Here is a 16,499-nt window from a genome sequence, read left to right as displayed (position 1 = left end):
TATTCAGTTGCAAATGATTTTCTCAGACCACCCATCGCCCTGCCTTGATTCTCTTTCGGCTCCGCTCTTCCCGATTCTCCTCCTCCACCTGAGTGCTGAATTCCATTAAAGACAGGGAATTACTCGAGGCGTCTTAGCTCTTAGTTCGCATCAGCATTGTTGCCACCGCCGCAGGGAAGGCCACAACTCCCAGGACTCCAGGAGAACCTCTCGAGACTCTGTGTCCATGTTACTGGGGGTTTAGACACCTTCAGGAACCTCCTCAGTCTCCTAAAAACTCTCAGTTCTTACAGCTGTCAGACCTTTCCAATATTGTTTCAAACCTTCTCCAGAGTTTTGGTCGCTGCTGGAAGAGCTCCATCCATTCCAAAACTCTTAAATTCTTCTGTAGGTGTCAATCACTGTTGCGGGAGGACGAGCCACTTGAAGGAATTAGCCTCCTTCCAAAACCTTAACTACCGAAGATTAGAGACATCTACTTCTGTGGGGACATTAGAGCCGCTACGGCCGCTACCACTGCTGAGGAGAGACAAACCTCATCCATGAGACTCCTCACAAGCTGTGCACATCCTGGCGCGCCTGGGTCTCCCTCAGGCATCTTCAGGTCCTTCATGACCCCTTTCGAGTCACGAGAGGAGCCTTGCCTCGATCGACTTAGAAACCATAATCTTTGAATTCTCTGAAATATCTGGGAACAAATACCGTCGTGCCCTCGGCATATCTCGTATATTTGAAACAAACGGAATGTCCGGAATTGATGGCATCTTTGGAATGTACACCAACCGAAATTCTCATTCTTCTGGAACCCCACACTTTCAAGAAAGCTGTTTCTCAGATCGAATCCCTCTGACATTTGTAACTCTGGAACGTTAATAGTCTCAGTTAATGAAAATGATAATGTCTTCAGAAGGTCTAAACTCTCTGGTGATATGAAATTCCTTAGAAACTAAAATTTCTGAAAGCTACTTCAACGTTTCGAGTGTCTGGAGCAAGATGGAGGTGGAGGCCAAGGTCTGGGTTGGGGGCGGAGGCCATGGGCCTGAGAGATGGGTCCCTCCTTGTGAGGGTAAACACAGGTGTGTTCAGTGAGCCAGAAGGACTTAAGTGGGTCATGAATATGCTGATTGGTTGACGAGTCTGCCTTTGTGTGCAGTCCTACCGTCATTTACATCCTTGTACGAGCATCTGTTCATCTTCATGTGCGTTCTCTTAAACGCTCATGTGTGCACTATAAGATGTTCATGTGAGTGTTTTTTTAATGTTCATGTGTGTACGTCTGTTGAATGTTCACATGTTTACTCTTCTTGAACGCCTACCAGTGTACGTTCATTGAACTCTCGTGTTACACTCTTTGAATGTTTATATGTATACTTGCGTTGACCATTCATGTTGCGTTTTATTTTATGCAAGTGTGACAACCTTTGTCGACTCTCAAGTGTGTATATATTTTTCTTAGTTCTTATACATTAGTTTATATCTTTTTCCTGGAATACATTTCCACAAGTTTCCTATCCATCAAAGTGTCTGCAATAGAAGTCAGTAGACCCACAGCACTGTTCCTGCCAGACACAAACAGAACATAACTTACATCTTGACCCCATTACTCCCTACACACAGGCACTCACCTGCAGGACTCCACATGACAGGATATCCCGTTCCAGAGAGGCTGATACTCGGAGATTCAATCGAGGAGGTGAAGTTTAACTCCCAAGGATTAAGATTTGCTGTGGTGAAGGATCTGGTGTTTGTAAACATCAGCGGAAGATGTCTTGCACTTGTGTGATCTTGTGGAGGAGTTCAGTGCCAGCTCATGCTAGGCAAAGGAACAGACAGCAAACAAACTTCTCTCTGACCTAATATATATATATATATATATATATATATATATATATATATATATATATATATATATATATATATATATATATATATATATATATATATATATATATATATATATATATATAATCACAACACAATAGGAGTGTTGCCCAGTTTATGAAAAAAAATATTGCCTCATGCAGTAATAACGAGGAAGTGGGTGTGGCCAACTGTCCCATTAAACCATGCAGTATCCTGCACTCTACAGCTAAATTGGGAAATTGAAATATATCTTTTTAATATTTCAACTTTATTTCCATTTTATCTGTACAAAAATACCACTGCGTCATAGAAAACTATTGATTATAAGAATCTTTATTAATAACATATGTAGAGTTGTGAAAAATATGTACATGTTCCCCCAGGGCTAGGGCGTTGTCTGGGAGGATCAGGACTGCCAACCCTACATATGGCATGACCTGGAGGGTCAGGGATGCCAATCTTACAGGTGGCATGACCTAGGGTCAGGGTTGTCAGTCTTACAGCTGGCATAACCTGGGGTCAGAGCTAGCAAACCTACAGGCAGCTTAACCTGGGCTGCTGACCAGACCTGGCAGGTCACACACACACACACACACACACACACACATGGGGTTGGCTAGCTAATAATGGCGCCAATAAAGGTGGCGCCAAAACATTATGTGTGCTCTTTCAATGACTCACATATACCGATAACAAGCCTTGTTGTCAATATGAGTAGTATCACCACTCACAACAATTGATAATGAAGGGGATAGAAATGCACGTGTTCAGGTAACAAGACAGCAGTGTTCAGGGGAACACTGCCTCTGGCCCCTGCCCATGAGTAAAATGGCCCACTGTTGGTCCCTGCCCATGGGTACAATGACCTATTGTTGGTCCCTGCCCATGGGTAAGAATGCCCACTATTGGCCCTTGGTCTTGAGTAAGGGGGTCCCCTATCGGCACGTGCCCATGGGCAAGATGGACCATGGGTAAGAGAGACCACCCACCTATGGGTAAGACAGACCACCTACCCAGGGATAAGTCGAAACACCTACCCTTGGGTAAGACATACCACTTACCCATGGGTACAACGACCACCTACCCAAGGATAATAGAGAAACCTGAATATATTTATTCCTTCGTTTTACAAGTGGCGAGTTGATCAGCTGGCCAGAGGAGCCAGCTGTACCCACCAGTGAAGGAGAGGTGGGGAGTTGATCAGCTGGCCAGAGGAGCCAGCTGTACCCACCAGTGAAGGAGGGGTGGGGAGTTGATCAGCTGGCCAGAGGAGCCAGCTGTACCCACCAGTGAAGGAGGGGTGGGGAGTTGATCAGCTGGCCAGAGGAGCCAGCTGTACCCACCAGTGAAGGAGGGGTGGGGAGTTGATCAGCTGGCCAGAGGAGCCAGCTGTACCCACCAGTGAAGGAGGGGTGGGGAGTTGATCAGCTGGCCAGAGGAGCCAGCTGTACCCACCAGTGGTTGCTCACCGTGGCTACAGGTTCGGCCAGTCTCCACGGGATCACAGGCTAGGGGGAGGCTCAACCAGAATTAACGTTTGTCATGAAATGGTTGTTGGAGCCACTGTACACCTCCTGCCCAGCCTGGTTCACACAGCTTCACATATCTTAAAACTCATTCGACCTTAACTTTCCTGGTTAATTTTTCTAAGGAGTTTTAATTTCCAAGAGATATTTTCTCAAAGTTCTAGACTGATAAACTTTTCTCGGCTCACTGACGTATTTTATAAACGAAACTTACGACCACTTACTCCAGGGATGAATCTCTCCAGACGAAGCTTCGGATCACCATCGCCAGGGAGGACATTGCAAACGAAAGTTCATATGACCGTCACCAGCGAGAACTCGTTCCAAACGAAACTGCGGATAACACTCTACAGACAGAGCTTCGGATCCTCACAACTAAGGATTCATAATTCAAACTCGCTAGTGACACTAGCCTTAGACTGACACCATTCAACCCCTCCTGCTGACACCCACCCTCACACCGCTGCTGATGACGTCACACAGAACGTGACGTATCATAGATTTTAAACGAGATACGACTTCGCTTCGCAGCTGAGCGAGCCCCCGGCCGTCCTGTGTGTGTGATCACCTCGGTCGTGAGACGCCGCTTCTGAATAAGACAAGTTGCTTCCCTCACATCTCCTGCCGGTTGGGTCTGGACAGAGAGAAATTGGATGTGAGGAGTTTACAGTTGTGAATAATGATTCACGTAATGATTCACATATATCTATCATATTATTGCTCATAGAATGTGTTTAGCATTAATGATGTGAAGACAACATAAACAAATCGATTTATTACTTTGCTTCCCAAAGACCAGGATTGTTGTCTTTGAAATACATTGGCATATTATGTCGTGGAGTTCAGACCAAAATACGTAAGATACAGCAAGATCAGAGTCAAAAGTAATTAAGCAGAGCAAATTATCACATTCAACTGGTGGTCATGTACCTAGAGATGACCTTTTGTTGTTGTTGTTGTTGTTGTTGTCTAGTGGGCCTCAGCACTGACGGTGTGGCCTCCCTGACACCCCCCCCCCCCACCATCCTTAGCCTCTCACTCACATTCATTCACTTTCATCACAGCACCGCAGCGTGACTCACTCTCGCCACACTACCTTAGTGTGAACTACCTCCCTCACCTTTCGGCCTCACACTCCAACTGACTCCTTTCATCACACTGCTTCAGTGTGACCTGCCTCCGTCATCCAGTCCCCTATCACACACTTATACTGACACTCTCATCACACTGCTTCAGTGTGACTTACGTCCTTAACTCCATCCCCTGCCCGACGGTCATACTGCCTGACGTTGATCACACTGCCGTAGCGGCGATTCCTGCTGCTGCTGCTGCTGCTCCCGCTGTTATTCCCGCTGCTGCTCCCGCTGCTGTTCCTGCTGCTGCAAATTTTACTCAAGCTGCCATTCTTAAATCTTACCCCCAACCCTGACCACCTGATATACCGGAACCCTCCTGCCCCAGCTGCTGATCCGGAACCCTCCTGCCCCAGCTGCTGATCCGGAACCCTCGTACCCCAGCTGCTGATCTGGAACCCTTTAGATCTTCTTCTCTCACTCTCTAATCATCCTCTCCCCACACTCTCCCCCGGGCTGGCCTCCTCCTCCTCCTGCGTACTCTCTCCTGAAATACAAGAAACAAGAATAATGCATATGACTGTGTAGAGTACCTTGTACCGTTCTGTAACGCTATTGTATCGTTCACATTTTTATATCCCCGTAACATCTCATATCAAAACATCTCAAATGTCTTCATAAGACTCAAAGAAATTGATAAGATATGGAGAAAAATAGTTGTATCATAATAAGCACGGCATCAGAATGCAGCTGATACAAACCTGAATTTTGTAACGTATTTGGAGGTCTACATAATGTTATTGTTAGATGGCATGTAATGAGGCAATGAGTAATTACTTTGGTCATTAAGCCTGTTAGTTTGTCTTATAGCATCCCGACCCCCGAGGCTCCAGGTTTCAGATCAGCTTATGACTCCCAACACCCGTCCTGGTCCATGTCTGACTCCTTCCTCCCATCCCAGAGCCGACCCTGAGGCCTGGGAACTCACCCTGACAGGGCTGGTCTCGGGACCTCTGCAGGTCGCCAAGGTCAACCCTGAAGCCGTAGGTACTCACCCTGACAGGGCTGGTCTCGTGACCTCTCCAGGTCGGCAAGGTCAACCCTGAAGCCGTAGGTACTCACCCTGACAGGGCTGGTCTCGTGACCTCTCCAGGTCGGCAAGGTCAACCCTGAAGCCGTAGGTACTCACCCTGACAGGGCTGGTCTCAGGACTCGTGGTCAGGGTAGCTGGTCTGTGAAGGACTGAAAGGGGGACGGAGGCGTTTTGGGTCCTCGCCGTGATAGGCACTTTTGGAAAATGGTCCTTGAAGGCTTTGGAGCTCCTGGAGTCCTTGCAATCCTTGGAGTCCTTGAATACCTTGGAAACCTTTAAGGCCCTGAAGACTCTGCAGCCCTAGGAGGCCCTGAAGGCCAGGAAGACCTCGAGCGTTCGCCTCATACCTCTTCTTCAAGATGGATCTGATGGGCTCCGATCCCGGAGTCCCGGCCATTGGGGGGCTGCTGGTAGGTGTCCGGGGGAAGGGAGAAGTGGTTGGGGTCTGTTGATAGGGAGAGGGAGAGGTGGTAGGGGCTTCAGGGCAAGGGGGAGGGACGTTGTCCCCCTCTGAATCGCCGTTGCTGTCATCTGCCAGGCTGTCAGCCCTGTCAAGACAGGAATGTGGGTCTTGGTTATGCGGTTTACCGAAAACAAGAACAAGTTCACTTGACGACAAGAATGAAATCAAACATTGTTCGTCAAACTTTGTCCAACGTAAAGAAAAAAGATTTTATATCTGTTCTTAAGCAGTGTATGTTGTTAAGAAAACAAGATGTAAATTTATCGTAATTCTACATGAAAGTAACGATGTTTTCCATCGTGCTGTTGATTACTATTATTTCGAACATGGAGACATTATCCCAACACCGTGAGGAAGGAGAGACATTACCTCATGATGACAGGCCAGAGAGGCAGCCGGAGATCCACAAAACACATGGTACAAGTTAATGGCTGCTGGAAGGTAAGGTCTGTGGCTGACAGATATGCCATTAAGAAGGACAGTGTCGAGTTTTACGGAGAGATTTGTCAGTCTGTGGAGCATTGGTCGTGCCAGTCGATGTTGTGAAGCGTCACCAGGTGTGGTTTACCTGTCTGTCCTGTGGCTCACCTGTGGCTGGCCTCATAGGACTCCTTCATGCGGTACAGCTGCTCCTGCAGGCTACGGTACTCCAGGAGGAACTTCTCCAGCTGAGCGGCGTGGTACTCCAAGTTACAGGGGTCGGAGGAGTCCCCGTCTGCTCCGCCCGCAGCGCCCCCGTCACCAACCAACTGTCCTCTGCGTTGGAACGGGAGAAGACGGGATAGTATTAGTGTAAAAACAAGGGAGGTTGATTACTGTGGGGAACGATATCGGATCATATCATCGCAAGTGGCTAATATAAACTGAAGACAGTAATGGTGAGATGGAGGATTATACCGTCGCATCCCCTTACCATGTACCATACATAACTTGGTAAAGCAGATGGTTCTGTTCATCTGACGGGGAAGTCTCCATAATATCACTGAGGTGTTATCTAAGAACACATAAGGAGAACAACAGTTACTTAAACGTAGACTTTTGTTACCAAAAATACATAAACCCAGACATGAAGACGAATAAAAGAATGAAAAAAGTCTTCTAGCATCACGAGGAAGTTGATAATGTGTTTCCCAGTGTTGAGTTGTTAAATGGAAAAGGTTAAGTTAACCTAACTGAGAACCTGGTGAGCATTGACCATGAAGGATGAAGATGATGACATCTCGAGTCAATACTACATTTGGTTATGAGAGGAAATGCTGTCCACCACCTGACCCTACCTCGGCCAACATCTGACCCACAGTTTTCTCAGAAGCAGACGGCCCTTACTTGCTTAGGACCTAACCTCGCCTTACTCGGGCCTCACTCCACCTTACTCACAGTCTGACTTTCCCTTACCCAGGTACCGAGTCCCCCAGGCAGATGAACTCTGCCGTACACAAGGCGGGCTGGAGTCAACCATTGTTTATCAAAGTCAAATATTTGTCGTGTCGAGCACCTCACCTTTGATGCTAGACTTGCAAGTTACAGGCAGGTGCCACAACCCCAGCTGATGCCACGCTCACAGTCAGACGTAACAACTTCAGCTCCATGTTGTTACCGTCTGGATATCAGTGATCAGTACGAAGGATAAATGTCTTCCACTCAGGTTCCTTCTGTGGTGATGGCGGAGGGAGCAGGTCTGGTGCCATCTGTGTCTCCTGCTACGTGAACCACGTGGATCACCTGGCCACATGATGGTAAAACTGGGAGAAAGTGTGTGGCTTATGTTATGAACCATTAATGAAAATACTTTATTGGATATCCATTAATATATCTTCTCTTGGTCTTGTTCAAGATGTGATCGTTCTGAATTGTTCGCCTGATCAACAGTCTGACTCCAGTCACTCGAGTGTCAGCCCATGATTACTTGACTGTCAGATTACAGTTACTAGCCGCCAGAACACGGTCACCTGGCAGTCAGGGCAGACTGTCTTTGCTCTCCTCACCAAACACGAGGAATCCAGCAGCTCCTCTGGCAGTCCAGCTCCCCCTCTGGCAGTCCAGCTGCCCTTCTGGGAGTCCGGCTGCTCCTAAGGGAGTCCAGCTGCCACTCTGGAATTCGATTTACAACTTTTTGAATTAAGTTTCAAACTGTTAAAGCTGACGTTTGAGACTCGGGTCTGTGTCAGAGCTAAAGAAACAAAGTTAATTTTCTTTTGGAGTGTAACTGACCCCAGCACCAGCCTCGATCCTGGACACTGAGGGTCGGACACTCAGACAGTGAGTCGGACGCCTGGAACTGTAAGCATACATCAGGGTCACGTACCTGGACGTAGAGGATGTTACATCCAGGATTTCCTAAGGTGCATAGTATCTATACCGTGTGTCCTTCTGGTATTTTTTGCTAAGAAGGGAATGTCAATTTCTGTATATATATATATATTTATATATATATATATATATATATATATATATATATATATATATATATATATATATATATATATATATATATATATATATATATATATATATATATATATATATATATATATATATATATATATATATATATATATATCATACAAACCTCCAACAGCCAGGATCAAACCCGGGACCCCTGTGCAACAGGCGGGAGCGCTACCGCTAGGCTATGATCATAGCCTAGCGGTAGCGCTCCCGCTCCCTGTGGTGAGATGGTGCGAGACACAAGCACCATCAAGGTAGCCAGGTCGTTGGTATTGGAACACCTGTTCGTCCTGGGCATCGTGGGGGTCAGGGAGCCGGCCATCCTTGTCATCCAGAAATTCACTGAAGCGGATGACACTTTCTAAAAGTGTCTGGAACTGGGAACCAACAAATGACACTTACTACAAGCACTTGACATTAACTACATGCACTTAATACCACTTATTAACATTGCACTTAATTCAAGCATTTGTTGATCAGCACAACCTTACTCTTCATTATGAATACATGACACTCAGTTTCATCACTTGTCACTTAGTACCTACCACACTGGGCACTCAGCATAGGTACTTACCACTGAGCACCAGCACTTACCAGGCAATAAGCACTTGACCCTCACTGCAACACTTCCCAAGTAATAGAAACAGGTGACAATACACAAGCCAGGCCTGGCAATGGTCGCATCATAAAACTTAACTCAGTAAAGTGTATAAATTTGCTGTTAATGTTTGCCTCTGTCTCTTTTGGACTTGTATAATCGCCATAAGTTAGCGGTTCAGAATTTTTCTGCATAAGTGTTTGGAATTTGAACGCGAGGAAGAAATTCGTGGGAAACACCATTACCGAAGATGTAGTGGCTACACGTTCGTGGGAGGGAATGGGTTATACAGAGAAGCATGTGGGTTATATTGGTGGTGGTGGGTCAGGGGTGGGCAAGGTGGTGTTGGGTCGGGTGTGGGCAGCGTGGTGTTGGGTCAGGTGTGGGCAACTTTGTGTTACTGATGGTGTGGGGGCAAGCCTATGCCCACAGTTTGTCACCCGTCACGCACCTGTGGACAGCCATGAAGTCAGCGAGGGTGTGACGGTGGGCGTGACGTACAGGCGAGGCGTCAGGGAGGGACAGCTGTGGCCTCATGTGAGGCCGGACGTACGACGGCGTCGAACCCTGGCTCTCGGCCAGGTTCATCCAGCTCGCACACCTGCAACACCAGAGCCAACACGGTCAACAGCTGTAATGACACCTGTCCTTAGTTGCGGACTGGTAACTGCCCTGTCAAGTAGTCCTGGAATGGGAACTGCCCTATGAAGTAATCCTGAAATGGGACCTGTCTTGTGAAGTAATCCTGGAATGGGAACTGCCAAACACCTGGAATGAAAACTGTTTTGAAAGATTGTGAGCCAACGTTTATAACATATTCCATAGTCAAGTGATTCAACATAAACTAACTTTCCCTCGACTGGTTAACTCGAACCCGGACTCTGTATTACTCACACTTGTGTAGTGGACCAGTTTACGACTCAGCCAGGAAACGAGATCTAACTATAGCCATTAGAGAGGGTGACGGTGGATATGCATATTCTCTCAAACCTGGACCAGCAGGAAACTCATAATTGATTACCTGCTCAACATTTCTCTGGGATGAGACCGTCTGCTGTTGAGTACTAGTCAGGTGTCAATAAGAAGCTGACCGAGGTCAAGGTAGGTCAGCATCCTCCTGCCCCTCAGACCAGGTACACTGCTGAACATCACAAATTTATATGTGTGACCAGACTTCCCACAACCACTTCCGCTAAATGTCATTTAAGGTCAAGTACCTGAGTGTCTGTGGTCTAAGACTTAGCTCCTCTGACGTCTTAGTTATAAAAGTGATGCAGGAAAACTGTTATGTGAATTGACCCTGGGATGGGAACCCCAATGTGAAGCATTCCTGAAATGGAAACTACCACAATGTGAAACAGTCGTGGGAAGAAAAATGCCATGTGAAACAACCCCAAATGGCTCTGTGAAAAGGTTCTGGAAGAAGATATGCTGCTCCAGGAAGACCTGCCAAACGCCCTCCCATCCCCCTCACCTTGACACACGTCAGGTATCCAAATACTCCACACCTATACCAAGGACTCCCCTCACCTCAACCTGAGCCCTACCATACCCCTAGCAGGTATTAGGGTTCCCATGTGTTGGTGGGTGGTGGTAGGGGCTTTGTAAGGTACCTCGATAGAGGTAGGTGGTGGCAGAGTTTGGCATGGTCTCCGACAATGGTGGGAAATGGCCAGGATGTTGGTTGGGTCAACCGGCGATAGCATTCAGGTAGTGGTAGTATGTGGGTAGAACACCGGCCTCAGGACATCGTTGTGTTGTCAAGATCCATCACTAGCCACACACTCGCAACCAATTAAACTGCCTATCTGAGGTGCGCTAACATCATTCACCCAACTGATAAACTAGTCTGTCTCACGGCTGTTTCATTGTTGTATGCTGTATGTTGTGTGCTATATGCTGTGTGCACTATGCTGTCCGCAGTATGGTGTGTGCTGTATGTTGTGTGCACTATGTTGTGTGTTGTATGCTGTGTGCACTATGCTGCCTGCAGTATCCTGTGTGCTGTGTGCACTATGTGTGTTGTGTGTACTATGCTGTATGCTGCCTGCAGTATCCCGTGTGTTGTGTGCGCTATGTGTCTTGTGTGTACTATGCTGTATGCTGCCTGCAGTATCCTGTGTGCTGTGTGCACTATGTGTCTTGTGCGTACTATGCTGTATGCTGCCTGCAGTATCCTGTGTGTTGTGTGCACTATGTGTCTTGTGTGTACTATGCTGCCTGCAGTATTCTATTTAACAGTCCCTGTAGCTGCCATGTGTACGGATACCCTTATTCCATCCTGCAGGGATGATAGCCTCTGTATCTATTACAATAAATATATTTCAGATGAAACGTAAATGTTGGTAGAATACAATTATGAGAATTATTTGGTCTTATATTGAGCTTTGTACAGGTTCTGAACTGGTTGTCACTTGATTGTTGGTTTCTCTGTCGTTCTTATGTTTAAGGTAACTTTTCTTAAACGTGATGCATAACATAACCTAAAACCGCCGGTATCACGGACACGAACTGCGGGCGGTGAGTGGACAAGACCAGGGGTGGTACATGGAGGGAAGCAGAATAACTGAGGCAGTAGACATTATTGATAACAAATTTATACATCACGAGGAAGGAATCTTCAGGTTAGCCAGGGCAGCGGGGACGATGACTGACAGACCACAAGGGGTCGCGGCTTAACAACCTATCAACGAGAGGGAACGTTTACACTGCCAGTTCTCTCTGAGGAAACTCTTGTTATGATACTTTAGAAAATATATATATATATATATATATATATATATATATATATATATATATATATATATATATATATATATATATATATATATATATGTAATGCTTTAGGAATGTTCAGTTGGTGGAAAATGCCAAGGTTAGGGAGAGGACAAGAGCGGAAGGAGTGGCACTTGTGGTAAGAGGGATGTGTGGGACTGTGTTGTAGTGTAAGGAAGTGACTTGGAGCCAAATGTGGGCAAGGATGAAATTAGACCACGAGAGGTGGGTGATTGTTGGTGCATGAGCGGCTGGGAGTGAGATGAGGGAGTGAAGAAGAAAGAGTGCTTCCTGGGTGGAGCTCATTGAGTGCTTTGATAGTTTTAATGCGAGGATCCAATGTTGGTGCTGGAGCACATGAATGCAGGTAAGTGGACGATGTGGCAGTGGATGGTATAACTGGGGCCCACGGTATCCCCGGTGGACATAAGAATGGGAAGAAGGTTATCAAGTTTTCTGGTGAACGCAAGGTGGTGACTTAGAATACTTGCTTGAAATAAAGAGCATACAGAAGTATACCTGGGTTAGCGGAATTGTGATCAGAGGGCACTATTGGGTCATGCGTTAACTGACAGATCTGCACCAGAGAAGTTGTTCGATGTGAAAAAACTGAGATGTGCAGCAGATAAATTGTGTGATCACTTGTTGGTGGAGGAAAATGCAAAAATATGTGTAGGTTTTCGTAAAAGGAGAAATGTCATGTGTATGAAAAACGGACATATGATGATGAGGAGTGAAGAGGGACAGATTAAGAGGATCTATGTGCCTAAAATGGAGGGAACAAAGAAAAGGGGACCGAAAACAGATGGGGGAATAGAGTGAAGGAAGCCGGTGCATAAACATCTAGGAGAACGAGAGGTGTGGGCTAGATAAAATGATTTTGGAGCGTGTTGTACATGAGGTGAACCGGAGCACATTAAGCGGTCAAGAAAGTAGTCTATGGGACTTGGCCGTGGATGGTGGGCTCTGGTTTCGGTGCATTACACATGACAGCAAGAAATGTACATGAGTTTGGTTGGTTGTGAGCAGGCTTCTCTGACCAAGAACTCAGTCTGTACATTCATGAGTCGCAGTTTCAACCAGTACACCGCTACCAATAAATACCCTCTGCTGACACCACTACCATCACCAGTACCGCCATTATTAACAGCCTGCCAGCACCACTGGCATAATGCATGCCAGTCCCACCACCAACATTTCTGGCACCACCATGGCTAACTCCCCTACCACCACCAGTACCAGACTCAGTAAGCCATACTGCAGTGCGTGTGGGTAAACACCCATCATCAGCACCATTAACACTCACCTCCTGGGGATGGTGCAGTATGTAGGGTTGAGGAGCTGTGCCGTCGAGCCAGGATGCTGGGGCTGGTGCAGCTGTTGTTCATGCTGCTGCTGCTGCGTGTAAGGCAAGTCCAGTAGGTCAGGATAGTGACCCACGCTGCCCATAGAAAGCTGAGAACCAGTCTGACCCGAGGCCTGCCGCAGGAGACTATCCTTGCTGTCGAAGGTCTGCTCCTTCCACCGTAGTCTGTCTTCAAGTGTGTGGTGGCTAGAGGCGGTCATCTCCGACTTGGGGATCTCCACGTAAGACACGGTACTCGGGGAGCTAGTCTTGCCGCTGCTGCCTTGCCCGGCCGTCGTTAGCCTTCTCTGCTCGGTGTTGTTGTAGACGTTCGATTTCTCTAGCTCTTTAGCTGACGGGAAATCGTCGACTGATGCGTCCCTTAGCATCCACGACTTGTCGGAGTGTGTCGGGAGCGGTGAGGGCTCGTCCATGTCATTGGTTGGCACTATGTGATACTCAGCTAGTTTAGGATGTGAGTCGCTGGAAGCACTGTCGCGTCCCTGCGATGACTGCGGCGTCTCATTCTTGTGTTCACTGTCCTGGCCTCGACGACGAGACATCTGCTGTCGCCTGCGGACGATGATGGCTGTCAGGAAAAGCAAGACGACCAGGATGATAGCGACGACACTCAGAAGGCCGCCCGTGACGAAGACCCGGTCCATAGTGACGAGCCGCACTTCGGCCACCTCGTTAGACACCTGGAGGGTGAGGTTGGTCTCGACGCTGCCGGCCTTGTTGTGTGCCACGCAGCGGTACGTGCCCTCGTCGCGCGGCGCTGCGCCCGCGATGGTAAGGTTGGACAACCGCGTCTCATGGTTTGGAGCAACCAGTTCCAGCACTCGATACCGTTGAGACTCACTCGCATTCTGCAGCGGACGGTCGCCCAGTAGCCAGGTGACGGCTGCGTCTACGTCTGTTTCAACGCGACATGAGAGAGACACGTTCTCTCCATGGGCTGCCAGGATCCTGGGTGCCACGGCTGTGACTTTCGGTATACACACGAACTCGTCCAGCGTCAGGACTTGCCAGGAACGCCCCTTTACCCGCCCAGGCAGAAGGCAGGTGGGCGGCTCAGAGAAGGCCACGTTTCGATCTTTCATCCACTGTCTGAGGGGTCGCAGATGACAGTCGCAGTGCCAGGGGTTGCCATCGAGATGCAGTTCATGGATGGCCACCAGTGGCACTACCATATCTGCGTCCAACGTCGTCAGTTTATTGACTGACAACTTGAGCACCTCGAGACGCGTCAACCCGCGGAAAGCTCGCTCATTAACCGTGTCGATAAGGTTATGTGAAAGATCCAGACGCACTAGATCTGGTGTGGGAGTGAATGCTGCCTCAGAGAGCGTTGTGAGGTCGTTATAGGCAAGACGAAGCTCCCGCAAGCCAGGCACGTCGCTCAGGGCCGCTGAGGGCACCACCCGCAGCATGTTGTGGCTCAGGTCCAGCTCCACCAGGTTGGCCAGCATGTTGAAGGCGCCACGGTCCATGTGCTTGAGGTTGCAATAGTTAAGCCAGACCTTCTGTAGGTTGACCAGACCTGTGTCGACGAAGGCGTCGCGAGGCAGGATCTGCAGGTTGTTATGCTTCAGGTCCAGCACCTGAGTGGACGGGTCGAGACCTCGCGGGATGTCGATGAACTCGGCGTGTGGACACGACACAGTCTCCTTCCCGTCCCTCCACTTGCACTCGCACACCTTGGGGCACGTCCCTGTGGCCCTACACACCGCCCACGCCCACACAAACGCCCACACCCACGCCCACACAACAGTCCGTCGCAACCTGGCTGATCTCTCCAGGTTATGTTGATGCTTCCAAGAGTTCATTTTGAGACAACTGTGTCAGGAGGTCAAGACACACCACGACCCAGGTTGACCTGACCAGTTGACTGGCTCAGGAGCCTGACCCAGTACGCTCAACAGTGACCTAACTCATGGCTAGACTGCTCTTGGCCCCAGTCTGTTGTTGACATCTCTTATATCACCTCAGACTCTCAACATATAGTATATTTCTCATCAATTTTCAAACACTGGAATAATTCCCTAATTTTTAATGTCTCATAACCACAAAAGCCAACAGATTTTTTGTTTATAATCAGTCATATCTAATTACTTAAACAGTGAACAAACAGTTCAGTAGGAAGAACATTTTAAGTTGTGTGATGAGATCAGCTGGTCAGTTAGTGTCGTGCTGCCGGGGATAACATCCTCCTGGTTCGAGTCCCACAAACGCGGCCACCATCCCACGCTGTCCGCGCCTCGACCCACTTCCTCCACTCAAGGCCTCACCAACGATCCCTCCAGCCGGACCTGAAACCAGAGAGGGAAAGAGACCACTTGAGAGCTGCTGCTGCTGCTGCTGCTGCTGCTGCTGCTGGCTTCATGTTATTGTGTGTGTGTGCGCGTGTGTGTGTGTGTGTGTGTGTGTGTGTGTACAACGTTGAGATAAGATGCCGTGTAAGAATACTGTATGTGTTATGACTTTCCAGGCCGAATGTGATGACTGGAAAATGGATAAGAATAACCTGCATATGAAGACCTGGTGTCTGTATCATCTCTTTCAGTTTCTATTGTCATTCTGAGACAGTGTAAATATGGGTACATGGTACAGGGTACAGCGTAAATATGGGTACATGGTACAGGGTACAGTGTAAATATGGGTACATGGTACAGGGTACAGTGTAAATATGGGTACATGGTACAGGGTACAGTGTAAATATGGGTACATGGTACAGGGTACAGTGTAAATATGGGTACATGGTACAGGGTACAGTGTAAACAGGGGTACATGGATCCTCAGGCTGACACATGACACGTTCTGCATGTATCTTAGGTGGTAGAGGTGTGTGACCAAGTGGGGCAGGACCAGTGTACACAACACTACAGCAGACCACACGACCTCAGATCAGACCATGATGTCATGCCAAACCACGTCAGACCAGAGTAGGTCAGGCCACGTCAGACCAGAGTAGGTCAGGCCACGTCAGACCAGAGTAGGTCAGGCCACGTCAGACCAGACGGTAGAGATGGTGGCAGACTTCCTGTGTCTAAGGCAACGGTCGGCAGTGTGGCGGGTCCAGAACCAGCAGGTGTCACCACCGAGGTGTGGACTGCTGCTACGGCCTCCTGTGCGGTGAGCCTTGTGTTGGCGTGTGTTGCTGGAGGACACGAAAGCCTCATTACTCTTCCCAGGAGGTAACCTGGTCAGTTGGCGCTCAGTATTGACCTAACAACGTCATAAACCTTCTGACGCTCATTAGTAACCTCGCTCGACCTCCCATCTCGTCAGTGTTTGTACCATTGGCTGACATAC

The 16,499-nt window shown here is 48.1% G+C and overlaps 1 protein-coding gene across 3 annotated transcripts in view; it reads right to left on the bottom strand.

Moving 5' to 3' along the window:
• Nucleotides 1-2,130: 2,130 nt before the first annotated feature.
• Nucleotides 2,131-16,499, bottom strand: part of LOC139762549 (uncharacterized) — a 53,693-nt gene continuing 39,324 nt past the window's right edge. For all 3 annotated transcript variants that reach the window (XM_071687569.1, XM_071687571.1, XM_071687572.1), the window contains 6 exons: nucleotides 13,146-15,496; nucleotides 9,516-9,665; nucleotides 6,607-6,774; nucleotides 5,652-6,103; nucleotides 4,320-5,009; nucleotides 2,131-4,023 (listed from right to left, as the gene is read on the bottom strand). In XM_071687569.1, coding sequence (XP_071543670.1) covers nucleotides 5,668-6,103; nucleotides 6,607-6,774; nucleotides 9,516-9,665; nucleotides 13,146-15,013 — 2,622 coding nt within the window. In that variant the 5' untranslated portion in view covers nucleotides 15,014-15,496 and the 3' untranslated portion in view covers nucleotides 2,131-4,023; nucleotides 4,320-5,009; nucleotides 5,652-5,667. The remainder of the gene's footprint in view (nucleotides 4,024-4,319; nucleotides 5,010-5,651; nucleotides 6,104-6,606; nucleotides 6,775-9,515; nucleotides 9,666-13,145; nucleotides 15,497-16,499) is intronic.

Source organism: Panulirus ornatus, chromosome 43 (genome assembly GCF_036320965.1).
Source record: "Panulirus ornatus isolate Po-2019 chromosome 43, ASM3632096v1, whole genome shotgun sequence".
Classification (NCBI taxonomy): Eukaryota; Metazoa; Arthropoda; class Malacostraca; order Decapoda; family Palinuridae; genus Panulirus; species Panulirus ornatus.
The sequence above is the reverse complement of the archived record's forward strand: the minus strand, read 5'-3'. Positions and strand labels throughout refer to the sequence as shown.